Consider the following 20,533-nt stretch of genomic DNA (forward strand, 5'->3'; position numbering starts at 1 on the left):
ACGGATAGGCATCGTATACAATGAGGCGGCCACATATCTCATATTAAATATTCCACTTCTTTAATTGTTTGTTAAATCGGTTGGGTTGTTGTTGTTGATTGGTTTCACACGACGACACGATCCCGAAAGGGGAAGGGGAGATGGGACAGAAAACACCAACCTGACATTTATGTCCCCACTCCCCTCGCCTCCCACCTTACAAAGAACATAAAGGTTAATGTGATGTGGAGTGGGACAGGCCCAGCGCGATCAAACCGCCTTCGACCCACCAGGAGTGAGTGATGCCTTCCCTCGTGCCCCCCTGTTTAGAGGGGGGGCTCTTTGGGGAAGGGGCTATGGCTGAAGTCGCAGGCTCAAGAAACAGGAGCGCGTGGGACCCAGGGGAGGGGCCAAAGTTAAGCACCAGTTGGAAGACAGCCCGAAACGTCACCCCCTCCCCTGGGTTACGGGCAACCCCCCCGAAGGCCGTCTGGTCTCCGATGGGTGCAGACCCCTGGAGGGAAGATGGTTTAAACTGCTGCCATGATGCTAGCAGAGCAAATGTACATGCACAAGAAAGAAGTCCCACCCCGTTTTCGGTTTTCATTTACACATCTACAGAGTCAGGCTGAAGGATTAGGGCCACTGTAAGACTTGTGGAGTTCAACTCCCAGAATCCCCCAGCCCTACACATCCAATTCTGAGAGTTGAAGTCCACAAGTATGAAAATGGCCGAGTCTGGAGACTCGCTGGCTTAAGGGGAAGAGGAATGAGGAAAAAAAATCCCGCTGTTGTTTTTTTTTAGTCTAAAAACAAAGAGTTTCAGTTTGCTGGGCTCAGCTGGGAAGCGAGTCGCAGCTGACCTCTGTCGCTCCTCATTTGCACCCATGCAGACACACACAATCACCCCTACGCACCCAACCACACTCACACAGGGGAAAGGAAAGGGGGAACACATTGGCACGGGCTGGGGAGAGAGTGGCTGAGGAGAGCAGTAATTCAGCTCCCCCCCCAATCTAACATCCTACTAGTGCTAACCAGGTCATACTCCTTCACCCTGCACCCCACCCCCCACCCCCCACCCCACCGCCATCCCTGTTTGGCTCTCCTCTCCGAGGCAAGTTGTTTCGAGGAGGCTGGTCCCTGCGTTCCATCCCAGATCCAGAAGGGAATTTGAGTGTTGGAGTTAGAGGTTTTGCAGAGGTCAAGAAAGATCGACACATAGCCACCCCCACCCCCACCCCCCACTCAGGACATTTTTCTCCCCCCACTCCCACACACGGACCCTCTTCCCCAGCCTGCCTCCAGAAACCAAAGCAGAATTTGGCAGAGAGCAGAAGTCGGTGAGAAGTGGGATGGAGCTGGGGGGGGGCAGTTTTCCCCTCCCCTGTGTCCAGTCTGGGACATGCATGCAGGACAGGACAAGTCAGGGTGTCCTGTCGGGGGTGGGGGCTGGGAAAAAGGCATGGGGAAGCAGGGCTTGGTTGGTTGTTCCGCTCTCCCAGCATGTGATCCTGGTGTTGCAATCTCTCGTAGTCATGGGAGGGGGGGGGCAGGAGAGAAGACTAATTTGGGAGGGTCAAGATTCCCCCCCCACAGCAGGGGAGGCAACCAGCAGTGGGCACAGGAAGAGATTCAGTAGTAGCTCTCTTTTTCCACCCATCCTGTAAGAAAAAGGAATATCCATTAGAAATTCATTACCAGATGGCCGTTTGCCCCCCCTCTTCCCTTTTCCAATAGGATCCAGAGCCCTCCTGTCTGTTTCGGCTGATCCTTATTTATACCCCGCCCCCACCTGGGTAAGACGATGAAATTGATCATGAAAATAATGATTAGCCAGTCAGGAAGAACGGGGGGGGGGGAATGGCTGAAGAAATTGGCCTCAGTTCTGCATGGTGGGTAAGAGGCCCCCCAATGGCTACCCCTAAAATGGAGCCTTGCGCTTGGAAATTAAGGGAGGAAGAAAGTAAAGAAAGGAGAAGAGAGAAGAATGAGAGGAAGGGAAGGGAAAGGGGGAAAAAAGACAAGAAAAGAAAAAGAGGGAGGGAGGAAGGAAGGAAAGAAGAAAAAAAGAAAAAGAAAGAAAGAAAAGGAAGGAAGAAGGAAAAGAAAGAAAAAGAGAAGAAAGAGAAGAGAAGAGAAGAGAAAGAAAGAAAGAAAGAAAGAAAGAAAGAAAGAAAGAAAGAAAGAAAGAAAGAAAGAAAGAAAGAAAGAAAGAAAGAAAGAAAAAGAAAGAAAGAAAGAAAGAAAGAAAGAAAGAAAGAAAGAAAGAAAGAAAGAAAGAGAAAGAAAGAAAGAAAGAAAGAAAGAAAGAAAGAAAGAAAGAAAGAAAGAAAGAAAGAAAGGAAGGAAGGAAGGAAGGAAGGAAGGAAGGAAGGAAGGAAGAAAGAAAGAAAGAAAGAAAGAAAGAAAGAAAGAAAGAAAGAAAGAAAGAAAGAAAGAAAGAAAGAAAGAAAGGAAGGAAGGAAGGAAGGAAGGAAGGAAGGAAGGAAGGAAGGAAGGAAGGAAGAAAGAAAGAAAGAAAGAAGAAAGAAAGAAAGAAAGAAAGAAAGAAAGAAAGAAAGAAAGAAAGAAAGAAAGAAAGAAAGGGAAAGGAAAGAACTCAAAGTGCATTGAGGACAATAAGGGAGAAAGAATCATTTGGTTCATGAATTCCCCAAAGAAAAAACATACTTTCCTTAGGCCTGTTTGCAACATGACCAATAAATGCAAAAATCTCGAACTAAAAACAGGAAGCCTTCTTGTAAAGCCCCAGGATTGACAGCTTCTATTCTCTGGGCAGGGATGTCTCTGTAAACCTTGCAGCCCAAACAGGCCCTCATAACTCCCACCACCACCAGCAGCCATCTCTCCCGCCCCCCCTCTCACCTCCTGGGTTGCGACGCAATATGAGTTTACGGATTTCATCGTACACAAAAATGAGGAAACTGTACGGGAAAGCACAGAACCACCAGCTTGGCCTGGAGAGAGAATGTAGACATTCAGCCCGGGAGGGAAGGGGAGGGAAAGTCCTGGATCAGAGACCGCCCAGCCCTTCACATTCCAACAAGTTGCCCCCCCACACACACACACACACAAAATAAAAAGCTGGTACTCACTTCAAAGGATACATCCTTAGGGCCACGTCCATACCGGGGCAGTAGGATAAGAAGGCGGCTAAGGCAGTCTCCTCAAAGAGGCCGAAAATGAGAATCTTGTTTCTGAGAAGTGGGGAGGAGAGATGGAGATGGAGGGAGGGACAGATGGAGGGGTGGAAGGAAAGATAGATGGAGAGGGAGAGGAAGAAATAGATGGAGGGAGAGGAAATGGATGGATGGAGATAGAGAGAGGGAGGGAGGGAGGGAAGGAAGGAGGGATGGGCAGATGGAGGGGTGAAAGGAAAGATGGATGGGGAGGTAGAGGAAGAAATGGATGGGGTTAGAGAGATGGATGGAGAGGAAATGGATAGATGGAGATGGAGGGATGGACAGATGGAGGGATGAAAAGAAAGACAGATGGGGAGAGAGGAAGAAATGGATGGGGTAGAGAGATGGATGGAGAGGAAATGGATAGATGGAGATGGAGGGATGCAGGGATGGAGAGCGAAAGATATCAGATGAATAGACAGATGTGTAGAGGGAGTGAAGGACAGAGAGAGGACGATAGATGGATGGTTGCATGGATAGATGGATGGACAGACGGATGGATTGATAGGTGGTGAAAGGAAGAAAAAAAATAACATCAGCACCCTATACCCGCTCTGCATCATTGCTACCCAGACCTAACCACCATCGTCAAAGAACATCAGATGTTCTTGCTTTGACAACCTGAATGGGCCATTCCTCCCTTTAAGCGTCATATTTTCCTCGCAGAGAATGGCTGTGTTCCCACCATTTCTCTTCTTGGTTCCAAGGTGGCTTTTATGCTCTTTCTTTGGCAAACGGGAAACCCACCAGCTGCCGTACCTCATGCCTTGCTGGAAGACGGAATTCCTTCTGGTTTTGCAAATAATCAAGTCAGCCCATTGCACCACCACGATGCTAACGAAGAAGGCGGTGTGGCAGGTGAACTCCACCACTTTGCGTTGCTCGTAGGTCTAGGAGGAGAACAGCAGGCAATCAATGGTCTGCACCCTCTTCCAGCATTGTCTTCCTTCCTGGCATGGCAACTTGCTCTCTGGGTTCAAGACTAGGCTCTTGGTGGAGTGCAAGGGGAAGATGGCAATTCCTCCATTCTCCCTTTCTCCACTCCCCCGTACTGTGCAATAGCGGCTGCAATCCTGCTGTTCATTCAGCAAAGGCTCAGTTCCAAATTAATCTGAGTGACGTTGGCAATATCTATCAATCCCCAAGCTGGAGCAAGGATCAAGTCAGCAAACTACAGCTTAGGGCTGCACACTTTGAAGGAGCCTCTCAGAATTTGGAGTCTTAATGGACGATCACTTAAATATGAGCCAGCCGTGTGCTGTAGCTGCCCCAAAAAGCCAACGCAGTCCTAGGCTGCCTTAACAGAGGGATAGAATCAAGATCATGTAAAGTGTTAGTACCACTTTTATAACGCCTTGGTAAGACCACACTTGGAATATGGCATCCGGCTTTGAATGCCATGACATAAAGATCTTGAGACTCTGGAAAGAGGGCAGAGAAGAGCAACAAAGATGATCAGGGGACCGGAGGCTAAAATGTATGAAGAATGGTTGCAGGAATTTAGTATGTCTAGTTTAAAGAAAAGAAGGGTTGGGAGTGACATGATAGCCATCTTCCAATATCTCAGGGTTTTCCACAAAGAAGAGAGAGTCAAGCTATTCTCCAAAGCACCCAAAGGCTGGACAAGAAGCAAAGGATGGAAACTAATCAAGGAGAGAAGCAACCTAGAACTAAGGAGAAATTTCCTGACAGTGAGAACAATTAACCAGTGGAACAACCTGCCTCCAGAAGTGGTGAATGCTCCAACACTGGAAGTTTTTAAAAAGAGACCAGACAACCCTGTGTCTGAAATGGCATAGGGTTTCCTGCCTGAGCAGGGGGTTGGACTAGACGACCTCCAAGGTCCCTTCCTACTCTATAGTTCTGTAAATCTGTAAATTTCAGAATGTGATTCAATGGCTGGGCTTTTACTATAGTTTATGACAATGCCCATTAATTCAGCCCTCTCCTATGGCTTATGCCATCCTGATTAAATAAGATATGCTTTGTTTCTGCTGCTTTCTCATCTTTCGTGACGTGATGTGTCAAAGAGGGCTCTTCCTGGCCCATCACGGGTTTGTTCTGCATCTGGCCAACATGCTTGCCAAGTTAGGCTCTCAGCTTCCTTCTCTTTTAGCGCTTGCCAAATACAGCGTCTATCGCTTCCCACAGCTTAGGGCCTCGGGGTGTCTGAATCCAGCTCTCTCCCATTTGATCGCCCTTCCAGCAGCCGAAACCCAGCAAATGATGGAGAGCAGAAAAAGACACAGAAAATTAAAACAGATCTCAACTAGCAATGCTCATTCTCAGCAAAAGGCAGTGTCCCAATACACTGGAAAATAGTGTCTTCCAAAGGTACAAATTCTAGATCCGTTGCAACATCGCCCCTGCGAACTGTATTTCCAGAAAACCAGTTAGGGCCAGACACAGGCACCATCAATTACCAGAAATGAAATCAAGCACCAATGCATAAAGAGCGATCAGATTTAATTTCTGATATGTAAAGACAAACATTCCCAGAGCAAGAACATCTAAAAAAACATCCAGTACCGCTTTGTACAGGTCGTCCTTGCCTTACGGCCACAATTGAGCCCCAAATGTCTGTTGGTCAGGGAGACGTTTGTTAAGTGAATTTTGCACCATTTTACGACCACGTTGTTAAGTGGATCCCTGCAGTCGGTAAGCTGTTAAGAGAAGCTGGCTTCCCCATTGACTTTGCTTGTCAGAAGTTTGCAAAAGGGGATCACATGATCCCGGCACGCTGCCACCGTCATAAATACGAGTCAGTTGCCAAGCCTCTGAATTTTGATCACCTGACCCTGGGGATGCTGCAATGGTCGTTAAGTGTGAACAACGGTCCCCAAGTCACTTTTTTTCAGCGCCGTCGTAACTTCGAACGGTCACCGAACAAACTCTGGTAAAGCGAGGACTACCTGTGCAGTCTTGTTCAAACAAAGCTGACACTAAGCAGGGCTTGGACCTCAGCCTTCCTTTCTGCAAGTGATCCAGATGGCTACCTTGGTTCTCCTGCTTTCCTCTACTTACCCACTGCTGCCCGTATGAATCTTCCAGGTCGTTGACTGTCCGGTCGTCCCAATTAAGACGGATGCCAACCAGAACGGAGGGCAGGAACCCGTTCTCAGCCAAGATGACAAAATAGGAAAAAAAGCCTCCCAGCGCTTGAATCATCCCTGGAAAAGAATTTAGGAGAGTTGAGGAAATCCTTTCTCAACCTCGACAACTTTAAGATGCATGGACTTCAACTCCCAGAATCCCCTAGCCTAGGGGCAAGCAACCTTGGCTCTTTGATGACTGAAGGTCCCTTGCAGTTCTATTTTATTCTAAGAAGTGTTCAGCGGAATGACGGCACAAGGGAAAAAAAAAACCTGTCTCTGTGTCTAGTTGTTTTGGCATGCACTGCCCTATATAGCCATTATAGTCATAGTGCTATAATAGCTATCGCAGTGCCCTATAAAATAATAATATAATGCCCTGTAAAGTGTGCTACAATGCCCCAGAGCGATGCCCTATAAAGATCCCCTGACGAGGACGAGGCCGACCTCGTCCAGTCCATCTCCCATCTCCTAAAGTCAACCTCTGAGCTTACCCCTCCTGGTTGCTGGCACCTCACTTACCAATCTGCCCGTAGGCCATACTGATGAGCCGTTCATTCACCAGCTTGTCAGTCCTGGGGTTTCGGGGCTGACGCTTCATGATGTCGCTCTCAGCTGCTTCGTAAGCCAAGGAGATGGCAGGCACCTAGAAGGAAAAGAAAGAATGGAGATTGTAGAGTTGGCTAGAGCGGAGGTCCCCAACCTTTTGGGCACCAGGCACCACCAGGTCCGTGGAGAGAGGTTTTTCCACGGACCGGAGGGTGTGTGGTTTTGTGTGCTGCCTGCATCCCGCGGATGCTTCTTTGCGCGTCCTGGTTTCTGGCATGCCGCTGCCCGGTGCCGGTCCAAGGGACCCCTAGGCTAGATTACAAGCTTTGTCTCACCCTTGAAGGCTTAGCTTTTTCTCACTCCAGTCGCTGGAGGAAAGGACCAGAATGAAAAAAACAAAACAAAACAGGCTGCTTTGGGCCATCCCTACCAACTTTATGACTTCTTTTGCCATCCTTTTCTTTTCTCTTTCGTTCTTTGACTCATGTATTCATTCTTTTCAAAGATATCCAAGGGTATCCTACTTCTGCAAGAGATATGATTCTGTGCCTCTGTTTCCTGCTCGGGCTGTAAATATCAGTCAAATATTAGATGCATCTGCCCAGTTGCACAAAAGGTAACAGGAAAATTTGGTTGTAAGAATTAGGGTTCCCAAAGTCCTTGAGGGGTCAAAGGACTTAACAAGCATGAGAAGGTAGTAAGAAGATATCCTGCATGAATTTTTTTTTGTGTAAGGCAAGGTCTCTAAACTAGCCCACATTTCCTATGTGCAGAGAATTATGGTCATATTTATTTATATACCACCTTTATCTTTTTTTATATAAATAACTCAGGGTGGGGAATATTCCTAATATTCTTTCCTCCTCCTATGTTCCCCACATCAACCCTGTGAGGTGGGGTAAGCTGGGCTGAGAGAGAAGGACTGGCCCAACGTCATCCAACCGACCTGCATGCTTAAAGTGGAACTAGAACTCACCGTCTCCCGGTGATTCGCTCAAAGTCGCTCAAGCTGTTTTTCAAATGTAAGGTGGGACTAGAACTCACCATCTTCTGGCGATTGGCCCAAAGTCACTCAACTGGCTTTCACGCCTAAAGCAGAACTAGAACTCACACTCTCCCAGTTTCTAGCCTGGTGCCTTAAGCCCTAGACCGAACTGGTTTCATTTGCATCAACTTCATTGGCACAGGGTTCTGTTCCTTCCCATCTTCAACCAAAAAAATGATCCAGGCCAGCATCTGCTGTCCCTTGCAAATAAGGACCAAGCTCAGGTTCAGGAATTCTGGGAATGGAGACCTCCCTTTGTCTGTGAAAAGGCTCGCAAAGTACAGGAGAGAGTTGGAGGATCAATGGATGCAAGGGGGAGAACTCACCATGTCAGTGCCCAGGTCAATGCAAAGGATGGTGATGGTGCCCAAAGGCAGAGGGATGTTGGCCATGATGAAGAGCAGAAAGGGAGTAATCTCAGGGATGTTGCTGGTCAAGGTGTAGGCAATGGATTTCTTCAGATTGTCAAAAATTAGGCGTCCTGGAGAAGGGGAGACAAACGGGGAGAGAATGGGGCACACCTGGGGAGCAGGAGAAGCAGGCTTCCCCAAAATCAACACTGTTGCTACAAGCTTCTTCTCTTCTTCCCCCCCCCCAGCATAGGGTTAGTAACTCTCACCCCCTCCTCTTTCAGAGCTTAGAAAGGGGTCTCTGGGAAAAGAGCAAATACAGGAAGTCCTCGACTTACAACAAGTGTAACTGACCCTAGAATTTATGTTTCCGAAGTGAGATATTTGTTTACGTGTGTTGCGCTTTCTATTTCGACGTTTCTTGCCCCGGTTGTTAAAATGAATCAATGCCGTTGTTAAGTGAGCAACACAGTTGCTAAGTGAATCCGGCTTCCCCATTGACTTTGTTCGATAGAAGGTCACCAAAGGAGACCACATGACTCCAGGACATGGCAACGATCAGAAATACGGGTCGGTTGCCAAGCGCTGGAATTTCAGTCACGTGACTGCGGGGAAGCGGCAAAGGCTTGGTAAGTGTGAAAAACATAAGTCACACTTTTTTCAGGGCCGTTGTAACTTTGAACCATCACTATAGGAACTGTTGTAAGTCATAGAACTAGCTGTAGCAAGAAGATTATAACACAGGTAGTCCTCGAATTATGACCAACTGCTTAGCAAGTGCTCAAAGTTACAGTCAACCTCCCAAAAACTACTTATAACCCAGATTTGAAGTTCTGATGGCTGCCGCCACCACCACCCCATGGTCACATGACCATATGTGGGCTACTCGGCAACCAGCCTGCATTTACAACTGTGGTCACCTAAGTGTGATTTACAACACTTGAATGCACTATTTCTTTATGTCTCCTCTTCCCTGTTGTGTCTCTGAGCTAAGATGTCCTATAGTGTCCCCTTAGGGCAGGGGCAGGCAACCTTGGCTCTTATGACTCATGGACTTCAACTCCCAGAATTCCTGAGCCAGCCATGCTGAGGGGAAAGGGAGAGGTTTCCAAGCTGAACCGTGCTGGCTCAGGAATTCTGGGAGTTGAAGTCCACAAGTCATGAGGGGGCCATAGTTCCCCCATGCTGGCTCAGGAATTCTGGGAGTTGAAGTCCACGAGTCATAAAAGGGCCAAGGTTGCCTACCCCTGAGTTAGGGGCTCTGTTTCCATTAAGCAGCCGCAGGGAAGAAGGGAAACAGCTTTTCCTGAAGGACTGAGCTGATTCCTGGCAGATAAATTTTGAAACTAGACTGCAGAACTTGCCATTTTAAGCTTATCAATTCCTTGCTCCCATCTACAGAGTGGCATATGAGACACATCGGTTGTGACCCTTGGTAGAATCCTGCCCTGAATCCTGATGCCATTCAGGTACTCCTTCAGTCCCGTTAGTGACCGAAGTTGCAACGGCACTGAAAAAGCGACTTACGACCGTTTTTCACACTTACGACCGTGGCAGCCTCCCCAGGGCCACGCGATTTACATTCAGATGCTTGACAACGGGCTCCTGTTTACGACGGTCGCCGTGTCTCCTGGGGTCGCGTGATCCCCCTTTGGTGACCTTCCAACGAGCAAAGTCAACGAGGAAACCAGACTCGCTGAACAACAGTCTGACTAGTTTGACAACTGCGGTGATGTGGCAAGAAAAATGGTTAAGGGGGGGGGCAAAGCTCATGAATGAATTTCTCACTTAGCAACATAATTTCTGGGCTCAGTTGAGGTGGTAAGTCAAGGACGACCTGCGTGACCTTCCTCCCAGAAATAAGATACTAACGGTCCCTACAACGGAGTTCTACCCTCCGTCCGACTGTTTCAGAGGGAAGGGAACTTGCTGACCTTCCTCAACTCCGGTGACAATAGAGGCGAAGTTGTCATCCAGGAGAATCATGTCCGCAGCCTGTTTGGAGACATCCGAGCCGGCGATGCCCATGGCGACTCCGATGTCGGCCTTTTTCAGGGCGGGTGAGTCGTTCACTCCATCCCCAGTCACGGCCACAATTGCACCCTGGGGGGGGGAGGGGGGGAAGGAAGGCAGCGTCAGAAACAGAGGACAGGTGCTGTTGCGAAAGATGGCTGGGAGAGGATGAAAGGGATGGTTTGGAGGGAGAAAACAGCGGTAGGAAACAGCGGTCCTCAACCTACTCTAGGGCGTCTCATGGTTCCCCTTTGAGAGCTGTCTGCAACCTGAACTCGTTTTAATGTATGCTGATTAATGGACATTTAAAGTGACCATAAAGTTTTGTTTTGTTTTGTTTTGTTTCTATTCTACTCTACTCTACTCTACTCTACTCTACTCTACTCTACTCTACTCTACTCTACTCTACTCTACTCTATTCTATTCTATATTATTCTATTCTATTCTATTCTACTCTACTCTACTCTACTCTACTCTACTCTATTCTACTCTACTCTATTCTACTCTACTCTATTCTACTCTACTCTATTCTACTCTACTCTATTCTATTCTGTCATCTATTCTATTTTATTCTTTCATTCTATTCTTTCCTATTCTGTACTCTGTTCTGTTCTGTTCTAGAAAGTGGCACAGACCTGACCTCCCCAAGAATTTCTGAAGCCCTATCTGACCTTTCCCAAGGGAATGCTATCAGTCTGGTGAGATTCTTGTAACGTAGGTGCTTAGCAATAAAGTTTCTGCTTGGGATTCTTCATGAGTGCTTCGGGTTACTTGCTCCCGACATCAACCTTGCCAGCTATATCCTGGGACAATGTCTCACTGCAGAGAACATTAGAGGTAGATCTCGACTTGCAACAGTTCGTTTAGTGACTTCTCAAAGGAAGCAGAGGATGGAATCTGTATGCTATTGGATGAGCAAAATCCTTTTCTCAGTGACTCAGTGTGTAAATCAAGGCACTTTGTGTTGCATATTTTTATATGTATCGCACTGTTCTGCCTTGAAAATCCTTCATTACCTAGAATCAGGGGTAGGCAACCTTGGCTCTTTTATGACTCGTGGACTGGCTCAGGAATTCTCGGAGCTGAGGTCCACGAGTCATAAAAGGTTGCCTACCCCTGACCTAGATGAACTCCATGCTAGCTGAAGAAGACAAATTTAATGGGATGAGATACAGATGCATGACATGGTTGGCTGGACATCCTTCTGAGTCTCTACCTGTCTTTGGCAACCTTCCACAATGATGAGTTTCTGCTGCGGAGAAGTACGGGCAAAGACAATCTCGGTGTGATTCTGTAGGATTTCATCCATTTGTTCCGCAGACATGTCTTTCAAATCTGTCCCATGGATCACACAAGCCTTGGCGTCTCTAGGTAGACCAAAGATAGTAGACATATGACCACCCCATACGCAGACGGAGTGTTAACTATGGACTGTTATGTTTCGTCATTTCAATGTTGTTTTTGTTGTCTTTGTCTTCCTGCCTTTTTTCTAAGAATTCCCAAGCACACAACTACATTTCCGCCTTTCGTCGGGGTGAATGGCGACAGCCCTCTGAGAGACGCCAACAAACCATCACCTATTGAACTGCCACACAGGGTAATGAAGGGGAGAGACATCGCAACTAAATAGATATCTAATCGATGCACAGAGAAGAAAGCCTAAATTCTGGAATTGTCTAAGTCAGGGATGTGCAACCTTGCTGACTCTGAGTCTTGTGTGGGCTTCAATTCTCAGAATCCCTCAGCCAGCCAGCATGGCTGGCTGAGGGGTTCTGGGAGTTGAAGTCCACAGGTCTTAAAGTTACCAAGGTTGCACACCTCTGATATAGGCTTAGCTTCACCCCTGATATAGGCCTAGCTTCAGTGAGAAAGCCATTTCAAAATGGGGTGACAAGCACAAGAAAAATAGTCTCATGCATGCAACTTCCTTGCCCCGTCTCTGTTTTCGAACTCTTTGTTCTCTGTGTTCCATGATGATCTGGAAGCTCTTACTTTTTCCCCCAGACCTACACACTGGTCTCCTCCCTCTTGCTGCCCCCTCACCTGGGATTGACCTGACTGACAGGAATATTTAGCCGGGCGGCAATGTCTTCCACGGTCTCATTGCCCTCAGAGATAATTCCAACACCTTTGGCGATGGCTTTAGCTGTGATGGGATGGTCACCTGTCACCATGATCACCTGTGGAGAAAAAAAACACAGGGTTATCAAAGGAGTCCTGGGGAAGATGAAGACTGTCCACTAAAGCAGAATGAGTTGTCCAACCCAATTCATTGCCAAGAGTTGGAAGTACTGAGAGAGAGAAGGGCATTTACTTCTAAGAAGGCCTAGACCAGGGGTAGGCCACCTTGGCTCTTTTATGACTCGTGGACTTCAACTCCCAGAATTCCTGAGCCAGTCATGCTGAGGGAAAAGGGAGAGGTTTCCAAGCTGAGCCATGCTGGCTCAGGAATTCTGGGAATTGAAGTCCACGAGTCATAAAAGAGCCAAGGTTGCCTATCCCTGGCCTAGACAGTTTGCAGGCTGCTATATCTTCAGTCTGATCCAACCCAGAAGCTGCCATGGGCTCATCTGCTCTGACATCATATCAAATATGCAAGGCTTGGGCCAATCCATTAATTAATTCAAGACAAAAAAGGAGGACCTTGGATTTTGGAATCTGCGGATAAACTGATTGATTAAAGAGCATTGGAGTGTATTTATGGTGTAGGTGTTTCAGTGACCTTCTAGGGAGCAGATGACCCATTCCAGATCTTGTTGCTATAAGGAGACAATAATAACAAAGTCTACTTAGGAGAGCAAATTGGCTTTCTGGAGTATCAAAGTTGAGATAAAGAGATTTCAAGACACCTGCATTCAAGCCAGATTACATCTGGATTACATCTCTGAATTGAATAAAGTGTGTCCACGCAAAGCTGTCTAGCTATTCACTCAAGGAAATACTTGCAGTTCATTTTCTAGACCAACAAACCCCAACCTTTTGGGCACCAGGGACCGGTTCCATAGAGAGTGGTTTTTCTGTGGACTGCAGGGGGTGTGGTTTCGTGTGTTGCCTGCATGCTACGGATGGGGCTTTGCTTGTTTGCGTAGACCAGTTTCTGGAATACTGCGGATCGGTGCCAATCCACAGCCCAGGACTTGGGGACCCCTGTTCTAGACTGTCCTGTTGCTTTACCTTGATGCCAGCGCTTCGGCATTTCCCCACAGCATCAGGCACAGCAGCACGGGGTGGGTCAATCATGGACATGAGTCCCACAAAGCAGAGGTTATCGGTGGAAAAGTTGACGTCATCACAGTCAAAGGCGAACCCTTTGGGATACTGCTCTTCAGGCAAGTAGTAGTGACAGAAACCTGGAAGGAAAAAAGGCAGTCAGGGGGGAAAAATAAAGGGAAAGTTTGACCTGGAAACCTGGATTGCCAAATCCTAGCCAATGATTTTGCTTGTATCTTAGAGGCTACGGACACCCCAATGTAAGGTAAGCCATTCAGGACTGGCTCTGAGATAACACTCTAGGCCAGGGGTAGGCAACCTTGGCTCTTTTTATGACTCATGGACTTCAACGATATAAATCCAATAAAATAAATAAAATAAATAACTCCCAGAATTCCTGAGCCAGTCACGCTGAGGGGAAAGGGAGAGGTTTCCAAGCTGAGCCATGCTGGCTCAGGAATTCTGGGAGTTGAAGTCCACGAGTCATGAGGGGGCCATAGTTCCCCCATGCTGGCTCAGGAATTCTGGGAGTTGAAGTCCACCAGTCATAAAAGAGCCAAGGTCACCTACCCCTGGCCTAGGCCTAGGCCGCTTTATGACTTGTGGACTTCAACTCCCAGAATTCCTGAGCCAGCTGTGCTGAGAGGAAAGGCAGAAGTTTCCAAGCTGAGCCATGCTGGCTCAGGAATTCTGGGAGTTGAAGTCCACGAGTCATAAAAGAGCCAAGGTTGCCTACCCCTGCCTAGGCCAGTGTTCCTCAATTTTGGCAGGATGAAGATGTTTAGACTTCAACTCCCAGAATTCCCCAGCCAGTATGGCCATTGCTGAATACTCTGAAAACTGAACTCCGTTTGTCTGCTGCGTAACCAGGTTGCGAAAGGCTGCACTAAGTCATGAACGATGGTTTATAAAGCCATAAGGACTTGATTCGCACAACCCTCTAAGCCACAACCAAACTTCATTAATGCTTGTCAGATTGTTACAGAATCCTCAGCACAGCTTGATGCCCCTTTCAATTAAGCATCCTTCCTAACTAGAGACTGTCTTTTTTTCTTATTCTTTTTAATAAGATTTTACTAGTTTTTTCCATACTTATAATAATTTTTCAACCAGCGTGCTGTCTGAGTTTAAATACGCTAATATATATTTAATTCCTAATCCTTCATTCTTTCCTCTTACCATCGGTAAAGTAAGTCCCAGGTTTGATAATATTCTGTTTCTTTTTTTCCTTTCAGTCAATCTGTCCATCTCTGCACATTCCAATATTTTTTAAAATTATTTCTTCATCTGGTGGTATTCCTTCATTTTTCCAATATTGCGCAAATATTCTTTTATTAGGTATAATGCCAGAAAAGATTAACAAACAAAACCTATATTTGATTTTACACATCACAACAGCGGCAAGAAGAGACTATCTTCTCCTACAATTGCCCAGTCTTAGACCAATACCTTGATTACTACGTCATACTAGCTGTAGAAGTGGGTGATATTTTTAAAGTTGATTTCTGCCCAGGGTCACCTATCTATCTTGAAACATCTGGATTCTGAAATGATACCTAAGTTTCTACAGAGGTATCTGACTTCTTGCTGGCTTTTTTCTTTCAAAACAAACAAACAACTCGTTGGCTTTTCCAAGGTGTTGTATGACATCTAGGCCTTCCGCCCATTGGTGTCTTGCCTTCTCTAGTCCTTCAACAACCCAACATCCTCTCCCCAGCCAGTCCTACCAAGCACCCTTTCTCCAAGTCCTCCGAGTTCCAAGTAAGCGTTCTGGAAAGCTTCTTTCATTTCTTCATCGAGAAGCTGTTCTTTGCCTTGGACCAGGATGGTGGAGCACCGGTCCAGGATACGTTCAGGGGCTCCCTTCATCACCAGCAGGTAGCGGTTATCGTTGGGGTCCTCGACCTCATGAATCGAGAGCTGCAACGGGAGCAGAAGACCAGATCTCTCGGGACCAAAAGAAGACTTGCAGATTACAACAGCGGAGGCCCCCGCTTGCCACACATTGCTCATGGAGTGCAATGCAGAGTGGCAAAACGTGATGCCCGCAAAAACAGGCAAAGTTTGGATTGCTTGGGGTCCTTGGTGCGCTCTGAGCTTGGCGGTTTTCTCGCAATGCACTGGCGACGTTCCCTCGTTTGCTAATGAAACATCTGCAAGAAAACCCCCAAGCTCAGAGAGCACCAAGGACCCCACAGTTCAACCATGAGCTACAAATGCTCTCTTTGGAAGTTTGCATTGTATGTCACAATCATCTTGATTTGTTTCACTGTGCTCTAGCAGAAACCAACGTTGCATCGGTGTCCCAAAGGTGCTTTTTCAAAAGGCAATTTGGACTTTCTTCGTTTTCTCTCCCGAAGCCGTTTCGCTTCTCATCCGAAGGAGCACCTCTGGATGGCCAGATCTTAAGCAATGATCTCGCTTGAATCTTAGAGCTACAGACTGTTTGTGATCTGAAGATGCTTCTCGGATGCAAAGCGAAATATCTTCAAAAGACAAAACAAAGTCCAGTTGCCTTTTGAAGAAGCACTTTTGGGACAACCATGACCTGGAAGACTGAGAATCTCTATAAACATTGCATCGGCCATCAGATGTTAGCCAAGATCCATCAGTTTTAGACCTACGCAACAATACCAGCAATGCATATCAATATGACATAGTGCTTTTTTTGTAAAAGAAAAAGGTGCCGGAACTCACACATGTCATACAACCCACCTTGTATACAACCCTACAAGGTTCCATCCCAAAAAGGTGTCGGAACTCCGTTCTGAGCGTTCTATGAGGAAAAAAGCCCTGGGGGCACCACCCCTTTGTCTCTGGAATTGATTTGCCAATTTTATTCCAGGTCATAGCACACTGAGAATCCTAGCTAATCCTTCCCACATGTCGGCAGAAAAGACGGGGATTAACGCTGATGGGCTGAGATTCCCAGAATGTGGAGACTGTGTTGGCTCTACAATTTCAGAACAGAGAACCATCAGTAGGATGGTTCTGATGCACAAGATGGCCTGATACACGTTTCCTGATAAATGACTTCATCCAAGCTTCCAAATTATGCATTTTTCTTCTTTTCTGTGTGTGGTTGTTGTTCTTTTTCTTAAAAAAAAAAGGATCGGGGGAATTAATTTAGAATCGTTCTAATCACTACTTACGCTTAATTCTAGAGTTCTAATTAATACAGGTGGTCCTCGACGTACGAACTACAATTGAGCCCAAATTTTCTGTTGCTAAGTCAGACATTTGCTAAGTGGGCATTGCCCCATTTTGTGATCTTTCTTGCCACAGTTGCTAGGTGAATCACTGCAGTTGTTAAGTTAGTAAGACAGTTGTTAATTGAATCTGCCTTCCCCATGGACTTTGTCAGAAGGTCACAGAGATGACCACATGACCACGGGACACTGCAGCCGTCATAAATATGAGTCAAGTTGCCAAGTATCTGAATTTTGATCACATGACCATGCTGCAAAGGTCATAAGCATGAAAACTGATCATAAATTCCTTTTGTCGGTGCCATTGTACCTTGGAACAGTCACAAAATGAACAGTTGCAAGTCGAGGACTATCTGTACTTACTCTTAGTTCTAAACTTCTAAACTAAATTAGTCCTAAATAGTTCTAATTACTATAGAGTTCTTTAGGGGTTGTTTTTGATGTAAGAAACTAGATAATGTTGGAAATCAAAATATATTGTCAATGTGAGCTAAGCCTAAAAATGCCACCTTCAGACGGTTTTTTTTAATGGTGCTACTCAACACCCTGAGGACATTAGTTTTGCTTTCAGTTCAAGAAGAACTTTTATTTTTATTTTTTATTTTTTTAATTTTTTATTTTAATCCCATTTATATCCTGCTCTTCTCCGAAGACTCAGGGCGGCTTACAATCTAAGCACAAATCAATGTGCTTAGCAGTAGCCTTCATTCTATGTATATGCCTGCTTATTAGGGCTTTCTCCCCCCCAAGCGGCATTATTACAAAGTCAGCTTAATTGCCCCCAACAATCTGGGTCCTCATTTGACCTACCTCGGAAGGATGGAAGGCTGAGTCAACCTTGAGCCTGGTGGGACTCGAACCTGCACTAATTGCAGGCAGCTGGTGTCACTAAAGGAGGCATTAGCCCACTGCTCCACCAAGGCTTCTGTTTATATCAAAGGTCTCCAATCTTGGCAACTTTAAGACCTGTGGACTTCAACTCCCAGAATTCCCCAGCCAGTTAGGCTGACTAGGAATTCTGGGAGTGGAAGTCCACAGGTCTTAAGGTTGCCACGATGGGACAACCCTGGTTTATATAAAAGGACACCCAACTCTAGAGTTAGACACCTCTTTGAGGGACACTCAAGAATCCCTACCTGGTATTTGTTGGTGGAGTTGAAGGGGATTTCTGCCACTTTCTTGTTCTTCTCCCTCATCAGCTTCACAGATCCAGACGAAAGCTCGATACATTTCAATAGGGCTGATTCAGAAGCATCTCCTGCTACGTCACGCTTGGGGGTGAAAGAGGATTATTTCAGTTGTCTTTGTTTGGACATGCAGCCTGGCCTTCTCTCCCCATTGCTATCACTCACCGTCACCCTACCATCCTAAGGATGGAACTAACTACATTCGTAAGTGTAGGAAGTGGTGCCACGGGAGAAGATCGGCTGCTAGATTAGGTGGGTTCAAAAAGGTCCAGTACAATTGCTGGAGAACCAGATCTATCAGAGGCTACCAGACCTGATGACCTGGTGCTGATTCCAGGCATGGAGAGAGTCTACTTCTATATAGGTAAAGGTAAAGATTCCCCCGCACATGCGTGCTAGTCGTTTCCAACTCTAGGGGCTCAACTCTATTTCAAAGCCGAAGAGTCAGCGCTTGTCCGAGGACGTCTCCGTGGTCATGTGGCTGGCATGACTAGACGCCAAAGGCACACAGAACACTGTTACCTTCCCACCATAGTGGTCCCTGTTTTTCTACTTGCATTTTTACGTGCTTTCGAACTGCTAGGTTGGCAGAAGCTGGGATGAGTAACAGGCGCTCACTCTGTTACGCGGCACTCGGGATTCGACCCGCCAAACTGCCGACCTTTGGATCGACAAGCTCAGCATCCTAACCCACTGAGCCACCGCGTCCCTCTACTTCTATATAGAGAGAGTATATGTAAGCAACAACAGATGTCTTGATCTCCTACTGGTGGGCTTTCTAGATGCAGCTGGTGGGCCACCATGTAAGATGGAATGCTGGTTAATTGGGCCTAGGCCTGATCCAGCAAGCTGATTCTTAGGTTCTCATACTTCATCACACAGTATAGAAATTAAAACTCTTTTCCTTATACTTGACCTTCAACCTTCACAGCTTCACCTGTCCTTATCTCCAGTACAATGAGCATTCTCAATTTGCTAGATCTGTAGTGGCGAACCTATGGCACGCGTGCCAAAGGTGGCACGCAGAGCCCTATCTGTGGGGGCATGCGCCATCGCCCCAGTCCTAGGCCTTCAGTTGGGTTTTATAAAACCTTTTCACTTTAGGTCTCCGCCACCGCATGCAAAAAAAAGATTCAATCAATTTCAACTTCTCGCGGGGAAAAAAAGATCTTGCAAAGTTGGAATTGATTGATTGAACTTTTTAGTCCCACCCAGTCTGCTGTTACCACCGCAGCCACGCCCACCCAATGGGCCACGCCCACTCAATGTGCCACATCCACCCAATGGTCCACACCCCCTCGGCACCCAATGATACATAAGTGGGTTTTGGGTTGCACTTTGGGCACTCGGTCTCTAAATGGTTCTCCATCGCTGTCCTAGATGCTGCTAGGGCCCAGGTGATGTCTCCTCAGAAGGAGTGGCCCTCCTCCGCTCACCTTGAGGATGGGCACGTTCTCTTGACCCCCCTTGAAGACAGCTCGGTTGCAAAGCCCAGCAACATGAGACAAAGCCAACCAGGTGGGGGAGCTCTTATCAAAGGCCGTGCCTGAAATTAAAAAAAAATAAAGGATGCTAGTGAGGGCTGAAGTTCTAGGTTAAGAAGCGAGGTCTCTTGAACTGTAGGCCTGGGAGAAAAAGGAGAATTGGGCGAGGGAGAAAGAGTAAAGGAGAATGGGTCAAATCTTGAACAACAGAAAGATGGGATTTCAATCAAGGTTCTACATCAGTCTTGCTCAGTCAGTTACACACAATTCTCACCATGCAAGCAAAACTGGGAGCATCTGGGGTGGATCTAGAGCTGAGCTAGAGATCCCAAGAAGACAAGGAAACCCTCAGCTTCTATTCTTTCACCTATGAAGAGGTCCTCCGTCAACTCTCTCAAGGCAAGATAGGAAAAAAGGATGTTCTCTTTCCCCATAATAATCCTCACCAGATTGATCCTCGGTGGTATCGGCCTCATGGATCTGGTTGTCGAACCACATGTGGGCAACAGTCATTCGGTTCTGAGTCAGGGTCCCTGTCTTGTCTGAGCAGATGGTGGAGGTGGAGCCCAGGGTCTCCACGGCTTCCAGGTTCTTCACCAAGCAGTTCTTGCGAGCCATGCGCTTGGCCGTCAAGGTCAGACACACCTAAAGGGGGGGAATGCAACTCTGTGGTGGGCTGAAGGAAAAGACCCCTACCAGAGATACCCAACCTGGCATTTTCATTGAAACTCAAGAGTGTTCCAATATCTAAGGGTCCCCCCCACAAAGAAGATGGGGTCAACCTATTTTCCAAAGCACCAGAAGGCAGGACAAGAAGCAACGGATGGAGACTAATCAAAGAGAGAAGCAACCTAGAATGAAGGAGGAATTTCCTGACAGTGAGGACAATTCAATCAGCAGAAGGACTTGCCTCCAGAAGTTGTGGGTGCTCCAACACTGGAGGCTTTTAAGAAGATAATGGACAACCATTTCTCTGAAATGGTATAGGGTTTCCTGCTTGAGCAGGGGTTTGAACTAGAAGACCTCCAAGATACTCCCAAATCTATTATTCTTGAAAAGGTGAGCCCAACATTACACTATTTCTTTCTAATGGAATATTAGAATATCATCATCACCACTTTTGGGAAGCCAAGATAAGATATCAACACAGGTTTTTTTTAACAGATACGTATAACAGAATAGCAGAGTTGGAAGGAACTTTGTAGGTCTTCTAGGTTGTTCCACTGGTTA

The 20,533-nt window shown here is 46.7% G+C and overlaps 1 protein-coding gene across 1 annotated transcript in view; it reads right to left on the minus strand.

Annotated features, from left to right (window-relative positions):
- Positions 1–1,078: 1,078 nt before the first annotated feature.
- Positions 1,079–20,533, minus strand: part of ATP1A3 (ATPase Na+/K+ transporting subunit alpha 3) — a 32,568-nt gene continuing 13,113 nt past the window's right edge. The window contains exons 9-23 of the mRNA XM_081334974.1: positions 19,750–19,948; positions 19,256–19,365; positions 17,769–17,903; positions 15,151–15,343; positions 13,388–13,563; positions 12,257–12,393; positions 11,430–11,580; positions 10,135–10,303; positions 8,177–8,331; positions 6,779–6,902; positions 6,189–6,334; positions 3,924–4,054; positions 3,078–3,179; positions 2,848–2,939; positions 1,079–1,643 (exon numbers count right to left, since the gene is read on the minus strand). Of these exons, the coding sequence (XP_081191100.1) occupies positions 1,615–1,643; positions 2,848–2,939; positions 3,078–3,179; positions 3,924–4,054; positions 6,189–6,334; positions 6,779–6,902; positions 8,177–8,331; positions 10,135–10,303; positions 11,430–11,580; positions 12,257–12,393; positions 13,388–13,563; positions 15,151–15,343; positions 17,769–17,903; positions 19,256–19,365; positions 19,750–19,948 (2,049 nt within the window). The 3' untranslated portion in view covers positions 1,079–1,614. The remainder of the gene's footprint in view (positions 1,644–2,847; positions 2,940–3,077; positions 3,180–3,923; positions 4,055–6,188; positions 6,335–6,778; positions 6,903–8,176; positions 8,332–10,134; positions 10,304–11,429; positions 11,581–12,256; positions 12,394–13,387; positions 13,564–15,150; positions 15,344–17,768; positions 17,904–19,255; positions 19,366–19,749; positions 19,949–20,533) is intronic.

Source organism: Vipera berus (genome assembly GCF_964194415.1).
Source record: "Vipera berus genome assembly, chromosome: 9".
NCBI classification, from domain to species: Eukaryota; Metazoa; Chordata; class Lepidosauria; order Squamata; family Viperidae; genus Vipera; species Vipera berus.